Below are 11,334 nucleotides of genomic sequence, written 5' to 3'. Positions count from 1 at the left end.
CAACAAGATGAGATCCTCAGACACCTTGTGAGACCATGTGTTGGTGCTGTTGGCCCTGGGTTCCTTCTAATGCAAGACAATGCTAGACCTCATGTGGCTGCAGTGTGTGAACAGTTCCTAAGTGACAAAGCCGTTGATGCTATGGACTGGCCCACAATTTCCCCAGACCTGAAACCAATAGAGCACTTCTAGGACATCCTGTCTCTCCATCCACCAACACAGTGATGCACCTCAAGACTGTCCAGGATTTGGTGGATGCTTTGGTCCAGGTCTGGGAGGAGATTCCTCAGGAAACCATCCACCACCTCACTAGGAGCATAAACCAGGTGTTGTAGGACCCCGTAAAGGGTAATTTTAGCATACTGGCTCAAAAAAATATTTAAAAATAATAATAAGTTGCAAAGTATCTATTTAATGAGTCTTGCTTTTTTAACTTTTGTTTTTAGGTTTATTTGTGAAAAAGTTTAGATGCATCATGAAAATGATCTTACCGATTCAGTTCAGGGTTTCCCACATACCAATGACTTGGACTCAAACACACACAAGTGTGGCATGCCTTCATCTGACATATTCAGCTTGTCCAGAGAGGGTCCACACGTACTGCGTATTGTGCAGTTTGCTCACAGATTTTTCCTCAAAACCAGGACAAAGCAGCACCAATGTCCACCCTGTGGGAGGACAATTGAAGACAGGACTGGGACATCTCAATGCCCCAAGGCTAACATGTTGTAACATGATGAAGGAGCTATTCCACTGAAGGTTATTTACCCTCTCTCCTCAGATGTCTCTGACACAGAACTAATCTGTATGGGATATTGCTCAAGGTCATGCATTTGCTTCCAAAACCGTTTCCCTTCCAGCTCAAGAGAAGAATGAAGACAAAGAACTCTTTCTTTTAATAAATCAGAAGAACTCTATTTTTAATAAAGCGAATCAAACAATGTGTTAGTCCAATAATAAATGTGAACCAATCTGTGAAATGACAGTGTTTATGATTAGTAGATTTTAATAAGTAATATAACGTTACATGTTTCCACTAGAGACTGATCACACGTGATGCTGAAAATGTCACATGACACATTGCTTTTACTAATCCAATCAGAACCTTCCAGATCTGATGCGAGGCGTGGTTTTGGTGGTGCTTGGTAAATCTGTCCCTTTATGATTCAACCGTAAATCAAACCATCCAAATTATAAAATTATGCCCACGTCATCAGTTCAAAGTTTTCTAGAGAAGTTGTCGGAGTGGCCAATCCGTAACTTTTCTCTTCAGCCGAAAGAACCAACAACAAGCTGGATAAAATCTGTTGCTGTTCCACCTGCTCCACCATCGACCCCTTTTTGGGTCTCGCTAGATGCCAATAAACTGTCGTGACCCGGACGCATCTCAAGACTGGTCTGGACGGCAACCGCTGCTTTTCCTACCGGCTTCGGTTCCAGAGAAGGTCAAGCTGGACCTCGACATTCCTGATCTGACGGGGACTTCCGCAAAGGGTACATAGGCCAGCAGAATGGGGTCTCAATGAGTGTTATAAACCTTCAAACCAGAAGCTTAGAGCGAAACATCATCTTCACTCCCATCAAAACTAATCGTTACTCTGGATCTGCTGGTTCTGAAACATTCACACATACACCATTCTCAGTCTTACTCCTCCTTAGTTACACCATACACCTAGTGTTAAAGTTAGTCTAGTTTTAATTTGTTTAGTAATAAATCTTTAAACTTTCAGAACTTGACACTCTTTTCTTGAAGTTAATACGAAGTGTTGCTCAAGCTCTGCAATAAAAAGATCCGATCTTCTGATTAAATTTACTTAAAGAGCAAGTCACCCCCTACCAAAGTCCAACTCAACTCCCACTTCATGTTTGAAAAATGCAACAAATGCTGTTTCCAGGCAGACCGAGAGGGCGGAGCCGCTAACAAATACACACACAGACACACAGGCCCACGACAGCATTGTGACATCATAATGTACCAGTTTACATCATAGCATACCTCTTAGCCAATAGCGGTGGCACCTTTAAATTAAAAAACAGTGCAGAGTTTTTACCTGACAATGGCACAACACTGCCAGTTTTAGGCAGAATATTTAAATTGTAACTAAGATGCACTGTAGTGCCAAATTAGTGACTACACGTGTCTGCAGCACGATTAGACACTCGTTTATTTAGTTTATCAGCAAAAAAAAAGTTGAATTGGGGGTGAATTGCTCTTTAAAGATCCATTAAGGTGATATTTCATACTTTGTGATATTTCACATTTTATGGTTTCTAATTAAATGTAGGAACTTCATCTCTACAATGTGCATGGGATAAAATAATAAAACATGTTTAAAATAAACTTAGCATTAGCAATAGCTACATGCTAATTTTCCCAATACTAATTTAACTTAAAATTTATGGGCACAAACTTAACTAGAACTGCAAGCAGTTATCAACGGGTTCCAAGCCCCCAGCGCCAGTCGCCCACCCGCCCCGCCCTCACCTTCGCCAGTCCTCACGCGGTCCCGCCCCAAAAACACGTTCTCCTGCCGGCGTCCCGTCCTTTTTTAGGGTGCAACAAGACTGTTTTCAGCCCTCTTTCTGAGGTGGTCTGCTTCAGGCTGACCAGGGCCAACACCCCCCCTGCTTACAGCAAATTCACACCTTCCACTAGAGTAAGCCTCTGATTGGTGGATAGGATCAGCCCACATGGGCTCATGGCATGCTCAATTCATTATCATTCATTATCATGCTGATTACCTAGAACCTAAAAATGACTCTGACTGCATTCCTTGCAAACCTAGGCAAGGATGTGTGGAATCAACCGGGCCAAGCTGGGGCAGACTGGAGCTATCAGGGCAGGGCCGACCAGGTACAGATGGGAATGGCCCTAAAAGGTTGAAGGATCGATCCCAACTCTGATCAGAAAATGCTGCGTGATCTCTCAGTGCACCCCAGGAAAGGTTTGGCTACATTGTAGCTCATTCCCACCAGCGTGTGGATGGGTGTTAGAATGGATGAAAGACTCAGGAACAAAAACATCACTCTAAAATCCGTATTTGATCTAAATATTATCAACCAATAATCCATACACCAACAGTATATTACAAATAACATAAATACTTGATACTGTTGCTAGATTTAATAGATTTATCAACAAAAACTATGAGTTTCATTTTGTGACTTCCTGATCAAATGATTTCAGAAAATCCTGAAAAATCCATAAATCATCCCAAAATTACCAAAATATTCTCACATGGCAATGTTAACATGCGGAATAATATGAAGTTGTTTTTAAATCAGTAGACTCAAAGCTTTTTTGAGGAAAAATCTGTAAATATAACAGTAAGGGTCACAGGCAAAATTAAAATATTCATAAAAAAATAGTGCTACTTTCTAAAATTAGGAGAAAAATCTCAGATCCCCATAGGTACATGTGGAATGTTGTAAACGGTTTATATTTACTGTTAACTTAAAAAACGTTCGAGCAAAAATTATTTACTTTTTTGTCCAACTATACAGAAAAACTGGCAAAAAGTTAAAAATTCATTAAAAATCTATGCTTTTGGACAGAAATCTCAAAATATTCCCAGATTACCTCTGTAATATGAGTATTCAACTTATATTTTTTAAGGATCATAACCATTAAACTTTTCTTACAATAAAATAATATTTGCATTAGTAGCTGTAAACAAAAATAAGTCCTATAATTAAACACAAGGGGGAGCTCCAATCAAGACGACATTTTTTTTGTTTCATAAACCACCTAAGAGTGAACTTTGTGCCAAATTTCAAGAAGATTGTGAAAACAGAATTTGCGCTATAATTGCTAGCCTAAAAATGTATTTTTGTAAATTAAAAGTGCAAACCTCTTCGTGGAGCTGCGGCTTTCGTGAGATGAACTCAAGGCTACCCAGTTAACACAGTCTGGAAATCTTAGCCTCTTACATGCAAATAATGATTTTTAGGAAATTTTTCAAATGTGAAATTTTAAATGACCATAAACCACGCCCACTTTGATCAATCATTACCATATTGATATTGTAGTCTTAAGATTCTATAAAGGTGACAACCACTAAGTTTCGTGCAGATCCATTTAGCCAGATCAGTAGTATAATTTCTTCCTAGTTATAGTGCCCCCTGTTGTTGAATCAGGCTGAAAATCAAGATATCAACTTGAATTGACCTTAGGTATGGTGGTTATGAACAGCTTTGAAAAATGTCAAAATCTTTTGAAGTTATGCTAAAAAAACTTTTTCATTCCCAAAAAATTATTTTAAAAAATCATATAAAAAGAAAGAAGCAAATGATCCAAAATCCCTTCAGAACGTTTGGTCAGCCGCTCCTCCTCTCTTGTCAAGGAAAGTTGTGATGTGATTGAGTTAGACGGCCGGGAGGAGTTAACGGAAGTACGTTTGACTTACTATGCAAATTTCTACTAATTAGCATAAGTTTAAAACTTTCTTTAAAATACTCATCTTAATTTGACTGACTCAATGAACATACTGGATGAGACCATTTGTTTTTTAACGAAAGAAATGGGGAGAAACACGCCATAAACATTTTTGGGGTACAACAGCGCCACCTATAGGAAAAAATTGAATTTTTTTTCTGTGATTGTACAGTAGATGTCACTATGACTGATACGAATTGTAACTTTCTGTATAGAATATGTATTTTTCATGAGGAAAAGGGCGAAATTTTTTAAAGCCTATAAGCCACGCCCACTTTTTAATCATTTTCAAAATATAGCTTAAGGGTTCGATGATTAACATATGTGCCAAGCTCTGTGGAAATCCATCAAGTCGTTTTGCTCAAACTTTTTGACTCTTTAGCGCCCCCTCTTGGTGAATCCAAACCAAATTGGGTCGATGGGGCTTACCGCTCATACTTTATAAGGGTCTAGAGTCTCATCACTTTATCTTGAAAAATGGTGAGGATATCATCAATTATCACATGTGCTAGCTAGCACATTGAATTTGACATGGCGACATTAGCCCAATTTTCAATATTTCTGCATTTTTCTTCATCACAAGATCTTATCTTAGTCCACAGATCATATATACGAAGGTTGAAGTTGATTCGACGAAAAATGTCGAATAGGTGATTAAAACTAAGTTTTGCATTTTTTGCAATCTAGCAAAAAATCTAGTTAGGCGGAAATGGGCGTGGCCAATACAAAAAAGATGGAGAATCATTCAAGGATCATGTACTTATAAATTTTTGACTGTAGGACCTACGGTTTGGGAGCTAGTAGCTGAAACGTGTTGACCTCCGCAATAGCGCCACCTAGGTAACGAGGGGTCCAAATTTTCGAATCTGAGTAGCGGTCAGGATTTTCTATCAGACTGCCATGTCAGATTTTCCCTGGCAATTTCAGGCTCTTGCGCCCATATACTTTTAGCAGAGAAGAATAATAAATAATAAAAAATAATAAATAATGAAAAATCCGTAGAAAAACAATAGGGTTCCCTGCCCTTTGGGCTTGGAACCCTAATAAAGGGCAGCTGAAATTGGATGTTGGACTGGAGGATTGTTTTGGGGACCTGCCTTTAGGACCTAGTGACTTGATTCACACTTGACTTGGACTTAACACTTGCTTAAAGAGAATGACACCAAAACTACTCATTAAAACCAATTAACTGTACCAAAGACATGTGACATTAAGTGAAATATTCCTCTGATAGTCATTAAAATTTGATTATATTTGATTATATTTAGATTTGAGCAAGTGTCTTTTAGCTCCCAGACTGATAAAAAAAAGTGTGAAATATGGAAGAACCCATCTGTAAAACTTGTAAAAAAGCCAAACTGCTTCCAGGGGTTTTAATAATAAATCAAACCATCAAAAAGACTCAACACTGAAGTTCTTCCAGTACAGGACAATTACATTCTTAGCATCCCAGCTCAAAGGAGATGAATCACTTAGACTCATGAATATTTTCTAAACCTGGGAGGATGTTTCTGTTGCCAGAACATGGCTGATGTTGGGATCAGATCAAAAAACATCTTTATATTTCATCTGAATGAAGAGAAAGAAATCACACAACAGGTGACTGTTTATTAACAAACACAGCGTTTACAGAGGTTTTGCATAACGGTGGAGTCAAAATAAAAAGAAGCAAAATCAGAGCTGCAGGTTTTCATCTCTTTTTTCCCGATGGAGCTTTGCCATCAGCGGCAGCTTCAGCTGCTGCAGCGTCTGCCTTCAGCTGCTCCTCTCGCTGCTCCAGGAAGACTTTGTACTCTTCAGATGATAAACTGAAAGACCAAAAAATCCATTCAGTTATTAGAAGAAAGTACAAACTTGAGCATGGAGAACAGAGTGTACATAGATGAGAGACACGACATCATCAGACTTCCAGAAAATATTCAGCTTAAAAGCAGAAAATGCTTCAACTATCTGCACCATTAACTCAAAATCGTTTTGGGCATCGGTGCTCCAGAATCAAAGAGAGTGATGGCCTCTCTCCTCACTCACCACTTTACAGCGGCGTGGAGCATTCCTCCAGGGACGGAGACGTCGTTAGAGAAGCAACAATACCAATCTCCCCACTGAGGGAACTCACAATAAATCCTAATGTGCCGCAGCAGCCAGACGTGTTCGGTTTGAAGAGTCTAAAACTGTACTTCATTAGGTGAGGACAAACAGAAGCAGCGGAGGTGGGTGAACGTCCCTGAATACTAACGAGGACGAGTCCAGGGCTAACTAAATAATACACTGTGTGTGTGTGTCATAAACATCAGGATAGATGAGAAAACACACACACACACACACAAACACGTACGCAAACATGCACACACTTATGCACGCACGCAAACACACAGTCCCACTCAAATAAGCACGCAGAAATGCAACCACACACACACACACACACACGTAACTGAATGGACTAACACATAGATGCACACACGCACACACACACACACACTTATGCACGCACACAAACACACATGTACGCAACCTCACACAAACACTTATGCATGGGTGCACACACACGCTCTCACTCATATAAGCACGAACGCAACCACACACACATACACACATTCATGTAAGCACGCACGCACGCGCGCACGCACACACACACACACACACTCACATATGCACACACACAAACATGCACACACACACACACACACACACACACACACACACACACACACACACACACACTGTTACGTATGCACGCACACAAACACACATGTACGCAAACATACACAATCTCACACATGCAACCACACACAAGCACTTATGCATGCCATGCATGCATGCGAACACATGGGCATCTGCACACACACGCTCTCACTCATATAAGCACGAACGCAACCACACACACACACACACACACACACACACACTTATGCACGTACGCGTCGCAAACACACTGACACAAGCGTGCACGCGCACACACACTCTCATTCATGTAAGCATGCACACACACACACACAAACATGCAAACACACACAGGTGCGCGCAAGTACACACACACACGTTTCTCCTCTCAGTCCAGCTGTTACTGGACATTTTGAAACTCTTAAGAGACCATTTTTGATAAACATCTACAGAAGAGGTTTACGACTAATAAAAAACCACGCTCTTTCTTCTTACATGACTGAAAATAGCAAGAAAACGCAGAAATAAGGTAAGGATTCTTCTCTCTTTGATTATTTTCTACTGTAATTTATTTCCATTATTAAGTTTTAAAACAAAGAGTTAAAATGAAACGTTTCCAAAAAAGAATATGGATATTTTTTATGGGATGTTGATGTTTATGGCAAACTATGTGAAAGAATTTTTTAAATAGATCTAACAAAAGTACTGGTATTTTAGTGTCGTTGTGGAAATTCAATGCAATGATCCCACGAAAAAAAGTGGACAGCTGCATAAATCGGCATATTTGAATCGTAAATCTGTATTTTAAAAAAAAAGTCTTTTAAAAAATAATTTTTCACTAAAGTTATTGGAAAGCTTTATTACTATAGCCGATGGGGATGGTCCAAAAAGCCTCTTTTGGCTCCAGACCCCTGGACTAGCGGTTAGCTCATCAATCCAGACAGATGTTATTTTTCAAAGAACGATCTTCAGCAGGTCAGACACTAAATGTTCACAGCCTTTTCTCACAAACCAGTTTCTGAACTTTCCCTTCAGTGTTGTTGCAGCTTCAGCAGCCCTCTAGTGGGCAGTTGGAGATACTGCAGCGCATGCAGATAAACTACAAAGAGCTTTTCTTCATCTCATCACTCACTCGTTGACGACTCTGATGCCCAGCGACTGGGCCGAGCCGATGATGCATTTGACGACGTTCTCCATTGACATGTTCCTTATCTTGAAGCATTCGTCTTGAGATTTCACCCGAGCGATCTCATACACGGCTCTCACCGACACCATCCCAGCTACTTCGTGGCCTTTACCAACAAAACAGAGGAAAAGTCAATATATGCATGAGCAAAAGTGTTAGGAGGAGCAGATGAAACCAAGCTGAGAGCAAAACGTAAAAATCTACAAGTCTCTAGTTTTGTCTCAGCTGCATTTCCTCTTGTCATGAATTTTTCATCAATAACAACCAAGGTGAAAACTGACTTGGTGGGGAGATGCAAGTGTTTTACTGTGAAGACGGAGCACATACCTGTCTTTCCAGCCCCCTTTTCGATGCCCGCTGCTTGTTTGAGGAAGTAAGACACGGTGGGCTGTCCGATCTTCAGATCATACGTTCTGTCAGGCTGAGGAGAAGGAGAGCCAGATGCTTTAACTAAACAGACCTTTGTGATTGCTGATCTTTAACACAGAGGGAACACACAGTTTCATTTGATCAGTGGTGTTAATTAATCCCAGAACTTCCCAAACCCATCTGTTATCAAGAAAATACTTAAATTCAATAATCTACTGTATCTCTGGGAGGAATAAACTAAATGTTTTAAACAGGTTAATTTTATTTTTTATTTCTTACCAATAAAGTGAAGTTCAATTCTGTAAGCTTGTTTCAACTTGTTATTCAGCAAAAACAAACAAACAAAACAAAAAATACTGGAAAAATATAATAAAAACCAGAACATTTAAGGAAATATCGGACAAACCTTTTATTAAACTTGACATGAGATTTATTCACTTTCTCATTTTTATTCTATTGCATTAAAGAGTCTTTAAAAATAAGTTAAAGCTTAGCTCTTGTAAATTTAATCTGTGATTTTTGCAAAACAAAACAAATTTCTTTTTGTGGGCACCAATGCTTAAGGAAGATGTCATCAGATGTGTGATTAAATGGCATTCACGTATTTCAAAAGTATTTTCCTTAAAAAAAAAACATTGAATTTTGTTGCCCATCGTTTTGATTTCACATTTGGACACATAAAGGGTAAAGCAGGATGAAAACAGAAACACACATTTTTGGAGTAACTTTAGATTACATAGCATATTTAGTTACTGGTGCTTTAAAGTCCAACAGTCTCGTTGTTTTTTTTTATCAAACTGTTTATCTCTTTATTACCTCCTCAGGAGAGAATCATTATTTTTGTTTGTTTCTTTCCATCACAGCCTTCTGTTGCCACATTTGACAGCAGGATGAATCAGAGCAAGACAGACACAGGAACAGTGAGACAGTCTGCAACTCTGAGTGAAACTTCTGTGCAGGATAATCATCCCCGCAGAAACCTCTTTTGATTCGCCACGTTTTGAAAAATGATAGGGAAGTGTGCCCTCATAAAACAATCCCAACCATCCCAGTAAATAAAACCGGCTCAGCGAGCTGTTTTATAGCTGGCCTACCACCGAGTGCTGCTGCACATCTGCTCCCGGTTCTGTTGGCTCATTTGTTTAACATTTCCATTGAACCCCCCAGGACCAAAATAAAAATAATCTCTTCACCCTCACAGAGTTATTCTGACCCTCTGGTTTGTTTCTGGCTTGCTGCCTTGTCTGCAGACAGCTATACACCAAAACCTGACACAATGATCCAGTCAATAAATCATCTGATAGGACCTGTGCTTCAGACCAATGGTTATCTGTTATTTATAGATATAAGAAAAGCAAACTGAATGGGTAAGATACCACCAAGCTGGCCATTAGTCATCAGACTTGTGTTATCTAACAGCTGTGACCTTTCCACAGACAAAACAGACCTTTTCTCCTTCTATGGAGAAGCTTTTGGCTGGAAAAGGTCCAATTAGGAGGAGTTTTGTTTGGGTTTTTGTACCATTTGAATAAATAAAACAAAAGTTTTTTTCATAAAGGAAAAAAAATATAATGTCTCCTGCGTGGAAGTAAACACAGAGGAAAAGACATCTCCCATGAATATTCTTATATACTTTACAAACATAATATGAAGAGATTATGTCAGAAATATTCAGAATATGACACCTAAAGGTCACATTTTATTCCTAGGACAGTAAAACATAGATGCATATAATAAATGTTTGTAGCTGTTTTACCGTAACGATAGTTTAATGCGGGGGGTAGGCAATCCTGGTCCTGGGGTGCCGCTATCCAGCATGTTTTAGTTCTTTGGTGAACGGGTGAATCAACTATTCAATTAGGGGTGTTGGAGCTAAATCATGCTGGAAAGTGGCACTCCAGGACCAGGATTGCCTACTAATGCCAAGGTGAATACACAGATGAAAAAGCAGCTAGTGCAGCTCTTGAAAGGGGAAATCAAGCTGCCATGTGAGTTTTCACTGACTATAAACACAACAAACATGAAAAATATTTATCCGTCTGTTTTCAGTCAGTGTTTGTTTTTCGGGATTTATGTCCCTAAAACAAGTGGTTTCAAAAAGTCCCTGTTTGTGATGTCACAAATGAGAAAATTAGAACTACCCAGCCCCTCACTAGTATCGGAGCTTCTCAGCTTATAGCAGCCCGAGTGGTGGATGGGTGGGCGTGGCCAGCTTCAGCTTGTTTTCTTAAAGTGACACAGCCATCAAACAGCTCATTCTGGAAGATACTGAAACAGTCAAGAATAAAACTGTTGAAATAACTTTATTTTGGAGGGATTTAGTGCAAAGAACTTTATGAACATTTTTGTATCAACCAAAGAACTATTATAACTTGAAAAAAAAAAGTCTGAAAATTCCCCCTTTAAGGTTTTGAGCATTTTATTAATCTAACAAATAAAATAAAAATGAAATAAAGCAATGATCAGTAAATAAAGGCTCAGAAATCCTTAAAAGGAAACAAATCTCCTGCTGCCTTTAAAGCCAGCTGTTGCACACGATCACCTTAGGAGGAGAAACAAAGAAGTCCCCATGCTATCTGTTAGCAGTGTGTTATGAATGACTTTGCTATAGGCGTCGGATCTTAGCTCCATATCTGAAAAACTGACGGAGTTGCTGCCTTTTGTCCTCTGCTAAGCCTAATTT

At 39.3% G+C, this 11,334-nt stretch overlaps 1 protein-coding gene across 1 annotated transcript in view; it reads right to left on the bottom strand.

The window, feature by feature from the left end:
- Window positions 1-6,023: 6,023 nt before the first annotated feature.
- mrpl11 (mitochondrial ribosomal protein L11) overlaps window positions 6,024-11,334 on the bottom strand; it is a 95,283-nt gene continuing 89,972 nt past the window's right edge. The window contains exons 4-6 of the mRNA XM_015948701.3: window positions 8,610-8,703; window positions 8,229-8,388; window positions 6,024-6,243 (exon numbers count right to left, since the gene is read on the bottom strand). Coding sequence (XP_015804187.1) covers window positions 6,126-6,243; window positions 8,229-8,388; window positions 8,610-8,703 — 372 coding nt within the window. The 3' untranslated portion in view covers window positions 6,024-6,125. The remainder of the gene's footprint in view (window positions 6,244-8,228; window positions 8,389-8,609; window positions 8,704-11,334) is intronic.

Source organism: Nothobranchius furzeri, chromosome 1 (genome assembly GCF_043380555.1).
Source record: "Nothobranchius furzeri strain GRZ-AD chromosome 1, NfurGRZ-RIMD1, whole genome shotgun sequence".
Classification (NCBI taxonomy): domain Eukaryota; kingdom Metazoa; phylum Chordata; class Actinopteri; order Cyprinodontiformes; family Nothobranchiidae; genus Nothobranchius; species Nothobranchius furzeri.
This window is presented reverse-complemented; position numbering and strand designations above follow the sequence as displayed.